The sequence below is a fragment of the Hipposideros armiger genome, unplaced genomic scaffold (assembly GCF_001890085.2).
Source record: "Hipposideros armiger isolate ML-2016 unplaced genomic scaffold, ASM189008v1 scaffold_2, whole genome shotgun sequence".
Classification (NCBI taxonomy): Eukaryota; Metazoa; Chordata; class Mammalia; order Chiroptera; family Hipposideridae; genus Hipposideros; species Hipposideros armiger.
Genome location: NW_017731352.1, coordinates 2,894,764 through 2,911,452, shown reverse-complemented (window position 1 = coordinate 2,911,452; position 16,689 = coordinate 2,894,764). Strand labels below are relative to the sequence as shown.

The following is a 16,689-nucleotide window of genomic DNA, read 5'->3' as shown; positions in this document are numbered from 1 at the left end:
GGGGGGGGGTGTCTTACTTGGACAAAAGAGAGACTCGCGGTTATATCTTGAATGAATTTCCAAGAGTTTAGATTAGATTCCACAGCTGAGTGTATCCGTAGCGAAAGGCAGTTGTCAGCGCCTCCTTTGGAAATCCACACTCCACCCCACCCCCACGAGACAAATGACACCCTTTAGTATGAAATGAGTTTTAAAATATCATGGGAAGTGAGACAGCCTGGTCGTTTGGGTGATTTTTCACCTGCCCTGCTCCTTCCCTATTTGCAAAGAATCGTTTCTGTAATATTCCGAGAGATGAAAAGAAAGTTCATCCTCTCCTCCAGTAAACCAGAGCCTGGGCTAGTTATCATTGGTTTGTGGAGAAGGGACTCTTGTCCCCTTTAGGGATCCTGGCACATGGGAGGAAGTTATGTTGCAATGTCTGGTTCCATTTCTTTCTGTAAAACAAACGTAAATGAAAAACAAAAATCTTAACAAAGGCAATCAACAATGGAATGTATTTCTCGGGGCTTGCTTTCAAAGCTGATAAACCTCATATGGAACAACTGATTTCTGATGTCTTTATGAAATCCTGTCATTTCAGTGCTGTACATTAAAATGAAACAAATTTAAGGCATGATGTATTTCCTCTTTTCAGTGTTAACGTTCTTGAGAAGTCGCTAGATTGTTGCTAGGTAAAAATGATCTTGAGAGGTTTGTTAAGTCCATTCAATTAATAACACATACACACTCATCAGTGTTTGTTTTGTTTAAGAGCTCTTCAAATCACTCAGGGCAGGAGGTTTTCTAATTCTTAACAGGTTTGGGAACTTCTCAGAGTCAAGAGATTGTATCATGTCTTGCATAACTTTATTCTAGTGAACCTGTTGGAGAAATAAACATTGTCTTTAAGCCTACGGAGAAAAAAAGTATACATTTTAATAAAAGTATTTAACTTAAGTCCCCAGGGAAATCGATACAAATTGTCTTTTTAAGCACTCATCCCTTCTTTTATTGGGGGAGGAGGGTTTGTTTCTCTTTCTGACTTTAAGGTTAATTCTGAATTAAATGAAATCCTTGACCTTAACCAATGGAAAGGCGGAATAAAGATAAAGGGTGAAACAGAAACAGTTTCTCTGTCAGGCGAGTGCAATGAGGGATACACTTTAAATGCTGATAATCAGCCCCTCACAGAATCTCAACCCTTTCTCAGCATCAAACTAGCAGATTAAAAGGACTGGGAAATGATTCAGGTCACTTGTTAATGATAACAATCACACATTATGCAGAGAGTGTTCTTCGAATATTGTGTACTTTTGTGAAAATTCCTCGGAGCCCAGATTTACTTACGCAATCCTAAATGAGTGTTTCCCAGTCTGGGTGTCTGAAAGTTCTCACGGTTGTCTGAAAGTTCTCACAGGTGTATCCTAATTTTCTTCTCTTCCTCTCCCTGTCAACTCACATATTCACCTGTATTAGAACCCAGCTAGAGGCAATCTGTTTTGTTTTCTTTTGTTTTTTGTAGTCCTGGCTGCTGAACTGTTTTTTATGAAGAGTTCTGTAGAATTATATACCTGTCTTCCTCATTATTTTGTGTGTCAAGGATCTGCTCTTGGTAAGTGGCCACAAACATTTGCAAGTAAGTAGTGGGTTTCAAAGTGGAAAACAAACGAATTCTAAGGATCACATCTTCATAGTAAACAGTTAATAAGAGCTTCACCCTCCCACAAATTTTATGCAAGTTCATTTGAATAATGAAACTGCACAAATTAAAAGGTACCACTGTCTTGTATCAGTGTGACCACATTACACTATACTACTTAGCATGCAATCATTGTTTTATAAAACATTGCTCGTTCCTCATTGTAAAGCAACGTGGACTGATTTGTTCATCAGAAGAACATCTACTTTTGTCAAACAGACTGATTAGGTAATTTAATTTTTAGTATCCCTCCTACCTGGCAACAAGAAAGTTATATTGGATCCTCTGTTCTCTATGTAGTATTTGTGTCTGAGTTTATTCAAATTGCAAAAAGTAGCAACTTGTTTCAGACACAATTACTCTAAAATATTTTATGTTTAATTTGTCTTTGTTGGAGGTTTTACTTATATGTGAAAGAAGCATATTTTTCTCATTTTTCTAATAGTTGTCAGTTATTTCATCAAAATAAAATTGACATTTCTGGATCTACTGATCAATTTGTTTTAAATACTTGACTGCTTAGCTATCATGAGGGTTAGTATTATATAATATAGATTTATCTGATTATTTTCTAGCAAATTCATTTTTCATTTCTAATAGGAAAATTTTATTGAATTTACTACTCTATGTTCACAAAAATACTAAATGGTATGCAATAAAAAGCAAATTTTTACTCTGTACTCTTGTTTGCATTACCCATCTCAGAGAAAGCCACTGTTTATTATTTTATTATTGTTTCTTTTGATTGAAATTCCTTGACAATTAGAAACTTTTACTTGATTCATCTAACTTCCTTCAAGCTTATGTTTCAATATGCACATAATGAAAGGGACATTATTGGAGAGTATGAAATAGTGTTTTTCAAATAAAAGCTAGTTTTTATCCCTAAAGGTGATGACATATTTATCTGTGAAAGTAAAACACAAAAGATGCTCATTAGCTTTACTTTTTATTTCTTTCTAGTTATAATTATTCAACATGTTCCCGCTGACTGAGGAAAACAAGCACGTGGCCCAGTTGTTGCTCAATACTGGTACATGTCCAAGATGTATCTTCAGATTCTGTGGTGTGGATTGTCATGCACCTTACAAACTTTCCTATGAGGTATTTTCATTTTTTTTTTAAGTTAAGAAAGGTTTTCTATTTTTAAATGAATACCTGTACATTAGAAGGCTAGTATCTATTCATAACTTCATTAAATTAAAAAAAAAACTGTAATAATTACTGATAATGCTGATTTTGGAATTTCCATTACCATAAAATGTAAGTTTCTTCTAAAGTGATTATATCTAGCATTTAATATAGTGGGATCTTTGTGGAGCAATTCTCTGGTGCATTTACTGTTTGCATAGACCTTCCCTAAAGGGTATCTAGACAGAATATCACAAAAGAGTGCTTCTCACCAGATATTAGTAAGATGTAACCGAAGGGGGTGATAGTTCTGAGATCTTCCATTAAGTGGAAGCATTGTGGATTTGGTTGCCTTTTTTTCTTTTTCTGTTTTCTGTAGTATCATTTTACTTACAGATAGGCATTTGCAACCCTCTACAACAGCGGTTCTCAACCTGTGGGTCGCGACCCCTTTGGGGGTCGAATGACCCTTTCACAGGGGTTGCCTAAGACCATCGGAAAACAAAAAGATATTTACATTACGATTTATAACAGAAGCAAAATTACAGTTATAGAGTAGCCACGAAAATAATTTTATGGTTGGGGGTCACCACAACATGAGGAACTTTATTAAGGGGTTGCGGCATTAGGAAGGTTGAGAACTGCTGCTCTAGAAGTAAATGCTATCAAAATAATTATTTACTGCTGTTAATAACAACAAAAGTAATATACAGAGATCTTTGACATTTGTTGTAAAATACAGAGAGCTTTGACATTTAGTAGAATACTTCTAAATAAAATATGTAACATTTTATGAAATATATTGGATCCTAATAGTGATGATTTTTCCAGATGCAGATAGTAATTATATATATGTATATATGTGTGTGTGTATATATATAAATACACACACACACACACACACACACACACACACACACATACACATACACACAGTTTCTTATAATTTTTTAAAAATTGCCCAGGAGTTAGCAGCAGCAGTCATTTTTCCGATGTATTAGTTGTTTCTATTATTTTGGAAATAATAATTAGATCTAATATTCATATAGCATTATTATATGTCAAGCGCTCGTATAATCCTCATAGTGATCTATTAGGTAAGTACATACTATGATTGTCTCTATTTTCAGATGAAGAAACTGAGGCACAGAGAGGTTAAGCAACCTGCCCAAAGTTACACAGCTATTAAGTGAGCAAGCTAGGATATGAACTGTCTGTCTGAATCCAAAGCCTAGAATTTGGAGCTAGAAGACACGGATTTGAATCCCAGTTCCATCACTTTCCATCTTCAGTTTTCTCCTCTGTAAATGGGAATGATGATAATATTCATCTCACAGGATTTTAAGGGACAATATCTAATAAAGTATGTGAAAACACTTTGAAAACTGGAAATGGCACATATGCTATGATGATTAATATATATGTGTATATTCATTTATACACACTGTGACCATAAAGTAATAAGACTGGTTTCATGTAACTCTCCTTACACATTTTTTTCAGACACATTATAATCTATTATTCTATACATGTTGTAAGATTTAAAATGTATATTATATAAAGAGACTTAGTGTTACCAATTTTTGTTTGTATCATTTTATATAAATAAACCTGAAAATACTTGAAGACAATTTTTTTGGTAAATGTTCTTGAATTTTGATCTGTTCTATTCGTACAACTATATGTGTACACAAACATATACGTATATATACTATGTTATAACGACATAGATCTTAGGTAATACTAAACATGCATGTATTTGTGTGGGTCATAATATACCTGTATATGTATATATGTCTGAGTATTTCTCTGTTAAAGATAAACTAGGAGAGCTAATGTCTTATAAAATAAATTAAATTTGAGTGAAAGATTTCTTCCCTTTAGAGTCAGCAAGTTGTAATCTGAGTGAATTTCAAAAGGATATTTATTGATTGACTGAATAATAAAGCCTGTTTAATTTAGACAAAGTACGGGAAAAGTCCTCTGATTATTTGGATGAGTGGAATGTCTGCAATATGAGAATGGTTTCAAAGGAGTGCCAATTCTAACATTTTGACAGAAATCAGACAAACCAGAATGTAGTAGAGGGTTTCTTTCAATAATGCATATAAATTGTTTGTAATTATGGTGCCTTTTTTTATTATTTTATTATTATAATTATGGTGCGTTTGTAATTATTTCAGTTGCCAGCATCTGTTTACCTGTGTTTAGTAAATTGTCTTGAAATTATTTTTACTTAATAGACTTATAATCTCTGTCTAATTTTTCAGATTTCACATTAAATGAATATTGTGCATATGAGGTTTTAGTGATTGTAAGATTAATAACCTAACAATAATGGAAATTAAGTTGTATTTCTGTTTGTTAATAACTAGAATTGAAGCTTTTTTTTGCTTTGTTTTCTTTTGTTTTGTTTTGTTTACTGAAATTTGCAAGCGAATGACCCCACTATAGAACTGCAAACCAAATTAATAAATTTCTTAATGAAGTCTTTCTGCCTTAGGACTTTAGCTTCACTGATATATGAAACCCTTTTGAGAAAACGTTCATGCATTTATTATAGGAGTTAGGTAATTCTCTTTTAAATTCCCCAGAAAGCCAGTGCTAGCTAATAAAATTAATTCATTGCTCCAAGATGATACAAATCAACATTGTGTAAATCTGTGATATATCATAATTTTTACTCCTGTTTTCATGCTTCATCTTACCCTAAGGGTTATTACTTTTTTTAAAATTAACTTTCCAGGAGTTGCTCAGTGAACTACAGAAATTTCTGGAAACTGAAAAAGATGAATTAATTTTGGACGTTCCAAACCCACCATCCAAGAAAATTCGACTACAAGATCTAGAAGATGGGATTGATGGGATTGATAATCTGAGTCAAAATGGAAAGGGAAGGGTCTCTGTTATTGAAGATGGAAGTATTGCTTCCAAGAATTCAAATTTAAATGTATGCAATGTATGCCTAGGAATTCTTCAAGAATTCTGTGAAAAAGAGTTCATTAAAAAGGTAAATAATCTATTTTTGTTATTATATGTGCAATTATATAGGAATTTTCGGTTTCAAGGCCTAGAATTCTTGTATCTAAAGGAACAATGCCATTCATTTCAACTTGTTTCACACAAATGGATCATTAAAACATATCCTTAATTTTTTTTAAAAAGTCTTTTTATCTCAGATTACCTTTTTATCAACACGATATCTGAAAATTCATGATATATGTATCCATCCATGTATTTCAGTCATGAGTGCTACTCAACTGAAAAAAAATATAGCAGTTTTCCTGTTGCTATTTTACGTAGTAAGGAGTTAAAGAAAAATTCTTTCTTAATCATACCTATTAGGACAAGTGTTACACCCTGTGGAAGGTATATGATTGGGTATGGGATGCCTTTTATTTCCAGATGTCAAGAGTGCCATATTTGGCTTTATTTTGTTTAAAATCGTTTTTAAATCATGGGGTAACCTAACAGAAAAAATTTTGACATTCAACAGATTGTTCTGCAGGTGAGTCCTGGCTGTTTTGATGTCAGTTTTCAGGGTCATAGTTAGCAAATATTTCATTTCAAGATGTTAGTGAGTGTTCCCTACTCAAAGGTGAAAGTTTGGAAGTTTTGCAGTGTCATCTGGACCAAAAATTTATGTTATGAAAATTAAAATTTTTAGCAATTTCTGGGATATTATATAATACTTTTAAAATATATATATAATACTTTTTGATATAATAAAAATAATTTTTATGTAACACTATTTTAGGTGTGCCAAAAGGTTGAGGCCTCTGGATTTGAATTCACCAACTTGGTATTTTCAGTCTCCTTTCCACCACAGCTATCTGTAAGAGAGGTAAGGTCATTTGCCCCTGTAAAACTACATGTGAAGTACAAGCTTAGTTTCTCAAAAAATAGGAATGTAGAAATATTCCTCACCATATTATGTTTTCCACATTTTGTGTACTTATTGAGTAATTGCAAACATTACATTATTATGTTGAATGAATGGATGGAAAAAGGAATTATTGGTTCAAGTTAGTTTATTCATCACAGGACTGCAATCTTTTTTATAGGCGCACATTCAATAGCGGACATTCTTTGAGGATTAGCGCTGTGTGAGGCATGTTGGTCAGAGAAAGAGATTTGACCAGGACTCCAGAGATCTTTTGGGGCATATGTATGCATTTTATAATGGTCCTGGGGTCATTTCAATTATGATGAACCTTTTTTTCTGGAGTAAAATATGAAAAGGTGGCACCTCTTTTAGTCAGTGGGAAAAAGGGCAATAGCCTTATGTTTAACGTTTTTCCTTTACTAGTGAAAAAAATAATAGTAGTCATTATTGTAATATTCTTGTGTGTCAAAACTGACATAAAAACAAAATTATCTTTATTAATACTGTTAAAAGAAGTATAGGGAGAATGACCTCTGAAATCTCAAATTGCAACAATGAGTTCTGAACATATCCATTTATTTGTACGTATAAGGTGTCTTTTCCATAAGAATCCCAAAGTATCACCAGAACATTGCATCTTACATTGTCACTTTTCTTTGGGTGACCATCTTTATTAGCCCCTGAAAGGCTGAAAATTGATTTAAAACTTGTCGAATGGTGGATAAGAGCTGAAAAGTGAAAAAGAGTAGAATGATTTTAAATAGTACCTCTGTTGATGACAAGATAACTAAGCAAATGGAAGAATAAAGGGGACAATCATGATATACTGAGGTTTATAAACACTTAAACATGTTCTAATCAAAGTATTTCTCACTGATAGGTCATCTTCAGGGTCTAGTTTTGGTAGCGAGAAACAGACTTCCAAAAGCTAAGTGACTCACAAAATTTTGCAGCATTTGAGTAACAAAAATAGGAAAAGAAATACAGTTGATCCTTGAACAACACAGGTTTGAACTGTGTGCATCCACATATACACAGATTATTTTTTTCAATAAATAACAATGTATTTTCCCTGCTTTATGATTTTCTTAACATTTTCTTTTCTCTAGCTTACTTTATTGAAGAATGCAGTATATAATATATATAACATACAAAATATGTGTTAATCAACTATGTTATTGATAAGGCTTCTGGTCAAGAGTAGGCTATTAGTAAAGTTTTTGGGGAGTCAAAAGTTATATGTCAATTTTTGGCTGTGTTGGGGGGAGAGGGTGCACCCCTTACCCCCACATTGTTCAAGTGTCAATTGTGTATTTTCTAAGTGTGGTTATATATCTTACCACTCACAAAGTTTATATTTTTATATTAAAATTTGCATTGTCCATATTTATCACTTATGTGAGGGTTTTTAACAATATTAACATTGATATTATTAAAATTAATGTTTATTGAATACTTACGAAGTATTTATATTCCATATGGAAATAGAAGATGCTGGTTTTTGTTTTTGTTGGGTTTTTTTTTGCTGCAGCCTACGCCGTCGCCAGCGACTCACGGCAGCCCAGCTCCAGGTTGAGCTGTTGTTCAGCATCTGAGCTGTAGAGGGCAGTGTGACTGGTCCTCATATGTGGGATCCGAACCGGGGCCCTCTGGCGTCCCAAGCCAGCTCTTAACCAATGCGCCACTCGGCTGGCCTAGAAGATGCTGTTTTTAAAAATAGAATTGTTCTGCCTAAATTCTTCTTACTTTTTTTTTCTTTTTTTAAAGATTTTATTGAAGAATTGGGGGAGGGAAACAGCATTGGGGGAATTGGGAAGGGGAACAGACAAGTTACTGTCCTTCTGTTCTTCAGTCTAGTTGTTGAGGACATCGCTTCACTGGCTCATGTTGATATTATCATTGCGCTTCTCCCGGGTGAGGCAGTCACTCACCCGCCATTGGATGGCTGCTCATGGTGGCTCCCAGCAGCTCACACCAGCTGCCGGCTGCTCATGCTGGCTGCCATTTGCTCACAGTAGCTCACGGCAGCCCACTGCAGCTTCACTGCAGCCTATGCCATCACCGGTGACTCATGGTAGCCCAGCTCCAGGTTGAGCTGTTGTTCACTATCTTAGCTGCAGAGGGCGCAGCATCACTGGCCCTAATTTGGGATCCGAACCGGGGTTCTGCTGCTCAGAGCTGGTGTTGTCCCAAGCCAACTCTTAACCAATGTGCCACTCGGCTAGTCCTCTTCTTACTTTTTGTAACTGATTTTAACCACTAAATTATTTAGCAGAAATATGTCCCTATTCCAATTATTGGTGAATTAATACTTTCCATAATTTAGTGTGTTAAGTGACTCATTGTTTTCCTTTCTGTTTTTGAGTAGTATATTTTTACCCATTTATTTCTTAAGAATAATACTTTTTTTTTAAATATGCAGTTTTATATGCAGTATACTATTTTTCACAACCTGGATTTCTTCAGCAAATTGTGCTTATGTTTCACTTTGTGATTTTCTTTTATTATTATGCTTTGTTACTTTCTTTTATTGCTGTCTTTTATTACTTCTTTGAAGTTGAGATATGTTATGGGCCATGCTGGATATAAATTGCTTTTCAAACCAGTTAATTTATTTGCCACACATCCAAATTTAAATAAATTACACATCTTCAGAATATTCTTGCATTTTGAATATAAATTCTGTAACTTCTTTAGTGACATGTTTCTTCTACATTGTGGTTTTTCAGCTTAGATCTTGTAAAACTTAAAACTTGTTTGTATGTAGAACAAACATTAATATACATAGAGTTGATTGGTGCTTGTTATCTCATAATTCAGAGTGGAATATACAATTGAGTAAACTTTTTTACACTTCTGAAGAAGAAAAATATGATCACAGAAAGCAAATAATTTTTTATCAACCTGTTAGCACTTATTATATTCCTGCTTACAAAAGAACCAAGGAAAGGATTTTTTAAAAATCAAATGATTAAATTTGTATTAATCTCTTCATATTCCTGGCCCTACAAATTCCTTTCTGGCTATAACTATAGTTTTTATTTATCATCATTATAAAAGCACTAATTTAAAAGCTTGGCAAGAAAAGCTTGCAGTTAGCATAATCATCATCATCATCTTCCACTGAGTTTGGAAGAATATGGAAGGAGGGATGGAGTACCATCTCCTGTGTGTGTTTTCCTAGGAACTAGCTGACCTGGTTAGGACAGTTTTAGACTGAATACTACTAAAGAGGAGGAAAATAAGCAGATTAACTGGTGTAACCGTGTTAGATATCAAGTAAGACATGGTAAGCAGAATAAATGGAGGCAGTATCCAGGAATTCATAAGAGACAACGATATGGAAACTAGCTGGATGTAATACTTAGAGGCTTCAAAATCTTCATAACAGCATACAAAATTTGAATGATAAAATAAAGCTGAGATTATAAGGGAGAGTAATAAAAATCTCATGACTGTCTTGGTGACTTTTTGGATTTGGGCTTACCATTTGGAACAATGGAAGGATGTCTTTTATGAGACTCATTTTTTCAAAATTTTTTAATTTTTCAATTACAGTTGATATACAATATTATATTAGTTTCAAGTGTACAACGTTGTAGGGAGCCGGAGGTCTGCAGTAAGGGTTAAGCCTGAGAGCTGGCAGGCTGACAGGCTCTCAGGCCTGGTGAGCAGTATGGGAAGGTTGGCCGCTGAGGAGAAAACAGCCAACAGCCTTGAAGGCTACAGAGTGGAAGGCCATCCTGTTAACAGTTTCTGCTTGCTATACTTTGTTTTATCTCGCTCGGAAAGATTGCTTCCAAGGAATTTGTTCTCCCTCAAGGTCCCAAAACCCCCCTACCCTAGGATAGTTAACTTTTGCTATAAAAGCTGTATACAAATAATAAACGAGGTCACTCTCTGCCATCAGCATTGGGTGGACCTCCTGCCCCCAGCTTTTGTCTCTAGTCTCTTTCTTTTCCAGTCTCCCACCCAGTCCTCTCAGGTACCCTTTCGGTGGGTTCCTGGCTGACGAGTCAGGAACGCTAGGTTGGTGTGCGGGTCGCATCACAACATAGTGATTATTCATTTATATAACTAACGAAGTGATCACCCCAATAAATATAGTATTCATCTGACACCATACATAATTGTTACAATATTACTGACTATATTCCCTATGCTGTACTTTATATCCCCGTGACTATTTTTATAACTGGCGATTTGCACATCTTAATTCCTTCCCCTTTTTACTCTTTCCCCCAAACCCCCCTCCCACCTGGAAACCATAAAAATGTTCTCTGTATCTATAGTTTATTTCTGTTTTGTTTGTTCATTTATTTTGTTTTCTAGATTCTACATTTAAGTGAAATTATATGGTATTTGTCTTTTTCGGACTTCTTTCTTTCCTTTTCTTTCTTTTTTTTTGATTTCATATTTTAGTCTGTATATTTGGTCCTAATATTTGAATTTCAGGCACCATTTTAAGGCTGCATCATTTTGATTTTTCTTTATTATAACAAAGAAAAATAAGCCCATTTTCTATAATTAAAAATGAAACCAGTTTAATATGTGTATTTTCTTCTAGACTAATTAGAGACATAATCACCCAAACTGATATGACTGGTAAGGATTTCTTTTCTAACAAAATGTTTCAAAATAATGGCCATTCTTTAAAAAGCTATTTAACTTGTTTGTGCTGGCAGCAAAGCTATCATTTCTGATTTCAACGTCTTACCCTATGTGTCAACCACAGCATTCTTAGCTATAGTCTTAGACTCATGCAATTTATTGGAGCACTTAATCCATTTTACAATTAAAGTGATTATTGATAGGTATGTAGTTATATTGCCATTTTATTATTCATATTTATAATTTTTTTCTTCTTCTTAAAGAAGTCCCTTTGACCCTTCTTGTAATACTGGTTTAGTGGTGAGAAACTCCTTTAACTTTTTCTTGTCTGGGAAGAAACTCAGATTTGTTAAAGGGAGGGATATAATAGTGTGATATAGCAAAAAATTATATACCTGCATTGAGATCTGGGATCCTGCGCGTGGAAGGATACTGAACACCATCAAGAGTAGAATTTTCAAAAGAGAGAAATGGGATAGATACAGGAGTGGAAGAATGCTGTATACTCATTCGCCAGAGTAAGAGGTGATGAGTTGCAGACATGAAGTAGTCCCAAAGGTTAAGGTATACAGTAGTATGAGGGACTCCCGGTATTTAGACACTTGATGGAAATCACATTTGGTTAAAAGCACATTGTCTAACAGCTTTTGAGTTGGAAGAGTTTCTTCTCCTAAAGTAATGGTTCTCAAATTTTAATATGCATAGAACTCATTTGGAGAGCGTCCCAGGCTCAATCCCCAGAGATTCTGATTCAGTAGGTCAGTAGACCCATGAATTTGTCTTTCTAACAAGTTCGGTGATGTTGGTGCTACTGGCACAAGGACCACTCTTTGACAAACCACTGTCCTTAAGGAGAATGGGGGAATGAATGTAGTCCTAAATGAAGACTGACAACCTTTCTCAAGTTGTATTCCTGATAAGAAGGGAGAAACAGGCATAATTAACGTATCGTAGACTTTTGATAGGTGGATTTCAAGCAGTCCAAAGAAGAGGCTGTAGAAGAAAAATGGCATAAGAATGTGGGCTGGAAGACAAAAGGATTGGGAAGTGCAGAGAAAGTGCAATCCAGACTTTAATTAAAACCAAGTTGTCCCAACCAATAAAAGAAAGTTTAGGGGAAAAAAATACATCCCAATGAAGAAGAAATGGGGAATATCCCCCTTCCACAGCTCCCTCTCCCCTCCCCCTCTCTCCATTTACAAACATTTGTATTTAATTTGTAGTTATATATTTAGATATATTTATTTGACTATTTTGGAAATTTTCAAAAGTAGCAAAACTAGCCTAATGAACCCCTATGTATATATTATCTGACTCCAACAGTTAAATTTTTTGCCAACCTTAAATCAATTTCAAAAAAAGAAATAGATGAAAGGTGAAGTCAAATGAATGCAAATGTAAGGTGAAGTCTAGTTAATGCAAATATAAGAAGGAGGCTTAGGTCTGTAAGAATAGCAACTATAATAGAAAATAAAATCTAATGAGTAGAGACTTGCAAGAATTGCTAAGAAAGACTTGGAGTACTTAAATTTATGTTTGGAGCAAGAAAGAGATGACAAGGGGGATGGATCTGCTATTTGGAATTGATGGTATACTGCTGATGGATAATACAGAGAAAGCAGAACTCTGAAAATCCTATTTTGCTTCCGTCTTTCTGTCAAGGAAAATGATCTTCAACTGAAAAAGGTAGAATGATCATTGGTAAGAAAGAATGAAAGCTCCACATGGCGAAGCGTCTCTAAATGGGTTCAGGTGTTCGGGCCTGGATGAATTACATTCCAGGATAGATTTATAAAGAACTTCCAGCTGTCCATGACCTTTGAGAGCTTTTAAAAGATAGCAGATTTTCCAAATGAATGGAGACAGATAAGAGAAGTTCCAGTTTTCCAAAGGTGAAGAAAGTTGGTTCTGTGAACTACCAACTGGTGAGCTTGACCCTAAAACCTTAGCAAGATTCTAGATCAGCAACTAAAGAATAAATTGTGGGCACTGAGAATAAGGAAAACTTGGTTGTCAACACACTGAACAGGTTCAACAAGAACAAATCATGTCTGCATCATGTCTTCCTTTTACAGGGAGCAGGCCTGGTAGTGCAGGGAAATACAGTAGCACCAGTGTGATTGGAAGTCAGCTAGTCATTGATAACCATTGTTCATGATAACTTCCTGAAAGTGGCAAGAAACATGAGCAGGATGTGAAGACAGTTGGGTAGATTGTGCCTGCCTGACCAGCCCCCAAAAGGAGCTAATTAACAGTTCGTATGGAACCGGACAGTGTTTCTCCAAATGTGCTCTGCCAATCAAACACCTGAAACCTGCTTGGGGAAAGGTTTCAATTGCTGGGCCTTGTGTCAGACCTCCTAAGTTGGAATCTCAAGAGAGGGGGCATAGAAGCCCCTCCACAATTCAGTGTTCACATTGAAATTTAAGAATCACAGAATGTCAGGGAGATTTCTGAAGTGCTACAGATCTCTTTTCATACCTTGTCCTGTTCATGATTTCTGTCAGTGATGATATGGGAACACTCACTACAGGTGTACACGACAAGGGTTGAGAGTATAGCAGATAGGTTGAGTGTTAGAATTGACATCCAAAAAAATCTCAAGACTAGGGGAAATCTAATGAGATGAAGTTTAACAGGAATAAACATAAATTCTTATACTTTGGTTTAGAAAGACAACTGCCAAGTAAAGGATGAGGCAGGAGTGGCTTAAAAGCTGTGTTTTTAGGCTTAGAGGTTTTTCTCAACAGCCCAATAAGAATTAGGGGTATGATGTAGATAACCTCTTTGGAATTTAGTCCAGATATTAGCAGTGTAGTATCTGAAAAGATGAAGGTGACTGTCCTGTTTTGTCAGTGCTGGCCATTCCTGGAGTACCATATTCAGATGGAATATTCCTCTTTAGGAGGGATAAGGACAAATGGGAAGGCATTTTGTGGTAGCCCACATCCTAATCCCCCAAATTTGAATATGTTACCTTCTGTGAAAAATTAAAGGGATTTTGGGCATGTAATTAAGAGTAAGAACCCTGAGATGGAGGGATTATCCTGAATTATCTGGTGTGCTCAACCTAATCACACGAATCTTTAAAAGTACCCTTCCTAGCTGAGGTCAGGGTGAGAGGAAAACATGATTATGGGAGAATGGTCAGAGAGATGCAGTGTTGCTCATTTAGAAAATAGTGGAAGGGAGCCATGAGCCAAGGAATTCAGTGGCCTCTAGAAGCTAAAAAAGGCAAGGAAATGGGTTCTCCTTGCCTGGAACCTCCAGAAAGGAACATAACCCTGCTGATATTTTGATTTTAGCCCTGTAAACCCATGTTGGACTTCTGACCTAAGGGACTGTAAGGTAATACATTTTTGTTTAAAGCCACTAAGTTTTGGGGTGGCCAGTTAGCTGAAGTGGTTAGAGTGCAGGCTCACAACACCAAGGTTGCTGGTTCAATTCCCACATGGGCCAAGAAGCTGCGCCCTCCACAATTAGATCGAAGACGATTACTTGACTTAGAGCTGATGGGTCCTGGAAAAACACACTGTTCCCCAATAAAATTTCTTAAAAAACCCCACTAAGTTGGTGGTAATTTGTGTCAGCAACAATAGAAAATGAATACACATTTAGGGGAGTGCATTCAGAATGCCGAAGACATCGTGAAACATGGTTACAGGAGCCACTGGGAGGAACTTGGGTTATTTGATTTGAAGAACAGATGATTTAGTGGGATGAATTTGCTCTCCTTAAATATTTGAGGGGTTTTCTGCTATAGAGATAGAATCAGTAGGGAAATAGTTTTCAGCTATAGGGAATTATCCAGAACAGGATAGACTGTTTTCAGGGATGGTGAGTTTCCTATGACCAGAAGAATGTTTAACCCAAGGCTGGGCAACTGCTTGGCAGATCTATAGAAGGAAGATGTGCACCATATAGGTGGTTAGAGATTTTGTTCAGCCTTGTCAACTTCAAGATCCTATATGGTTTGAAGAAAAATATTTAGTATAGTAATTTCTTTATGTTACCTTATATTCATGATTGATTCCTCTAAACTTCTATACCACATTGTTAGTGCCACACTAAAATTACAATAGAATGAATGACCCAGACTTATGCTAATATTAGGCTAAACTTGCATTTATGGGAACAGAGCATTCCATGAAGTTCTTTTAAAAGGAAACATTTTGAAGTCCTGTTAATTCTTTTAGGTTTACCTTCAGTGGAGTCCAGTAGAGGGCAATATTGTACTATCAGTTTTGCTTATTTAGTCTTCCTCCGAGGTAATGCGTGGGGAGTAGTTTGCTCACTCTACTAACTTTAAATGTGGATAGTATCTCTTAAATGTTCTTTTGGTTGTATGAAACACTTCTTGATATGCAAATTGACATGGTTGGCATCTTATTTTTCAAATCAAACCTTTTTTCCTTTCATATGTTATACTTTGTAATATCTCCATGCTTTGTACTAAGCACTATAAATTACACACAGCCCTAAAAGTAGCCAAAAAATAAAAGTACCATTTCTATGGAAGCAGTTTATATTTTCAAAATTGTTTTTTTCTTAAATTCTGACAAATGGATATTCAAAAGACTTTGGATTTTTACTTAAATTGTGGGTTCTTAATCAGTTTGGGATCATCATCTCATTAAGAATCTAAAGAAAGCAATGAAACCCTTGTAAAAATGCACATATTCAAAAGTTTTGCATGTACTAATAGGGGCCTTTTAAACTGCCAGCCATTAATGTAGTATCTTTCTTAATTGGATACTCCAGTAATTTTCCCCCTGTGTAATTAATTGATTGATGTGCTTACTTTTTGTAAAGAGCAGTGTTTTTTTTTAATTGTGTTTAGCTCATAAGACAGAATATGATGAAATTGCTTTGATTTTAAGTACAGAGAGCTACACTTTCAAGTTCACATTGTGTGTACGGACTGGAGCTGGCTGTTTTCATTCGTTAACCCGACTCTCTGATTTAGCATGTGTATTTTCTGTTTTTTATTTATTTTCCATGACTTCTCTTTTTTTTTTTTTGAAGATTTTATTGGGGAACTGGGGGAGGGGAACAGTGTTGGGGAATCAGGGAAGGGGAACAGACAAGTTGCTGTCCTTTTGTTCTTCAGTCTAGTTGTGGAGGACGTTGCTTCACTGGCCCATGTTGGTATTGTGATCATTGTGCTCTTCCCGGCTGAGGCAGATGGGTCGCCGGACCTTGGACGGCGCTCATGGCGGCTCACGGCAGCTTATGCTGGCTGCCGGCTGCTCACATTGGCTACAGGCCACTCACGGTGGCCTATGACAGCCCACTGCAGCAGGAGCTGCTGCCTACACTGTCACTGGCAACTTTCAGCAGCCCAGCTCCAGGTCGAGCTGTTGTTCACCATCTTAGCTGT

The 16,689-nt window shown here is 35.8% G+C and overlaps 1 protein-coding gene across 5 annotated transcripts in view; it reads left to right on the top strand.

Moving 5' to 3' along the window:
* PUS10 (pseudouridine synthase 10) overlaps positions 1-16,689 on the top strand; it is a 73,913-nt gene that overhangs the window by 8,160 nt on the left and 49,064 nt on the right. For 3 of the 5 annotated variants that reach the window (XM_019631744.1, XM_019631823.1, XM_019631668.1), the window contains exons 2-5: positions 1,505-1,594; positions 2,645-2,785; positions 5,559-5,822; positions 6,570-6,656. In XM_019631744.1, coding sequence (XP_019487289.1) covers positions 2,660-2,785; positions 5,559-5,822; positions 6,570-6,656 — 477 coding nt within the window. In that variant the 5' untranslated portion in view covers positions 1,505-1,594; positions 2,645-2,659. Of the gene's footprint in view, positions 1-1,504; positions 1,595-2,643; positions 2,786-5,558; positions 5,823-6,569; positions 6,657-16,689 lie in introns of those variants that run through there. The other 2 variants (XM_019631908.1, XM_019631985.1) reach the window with 2 other exon arrangements.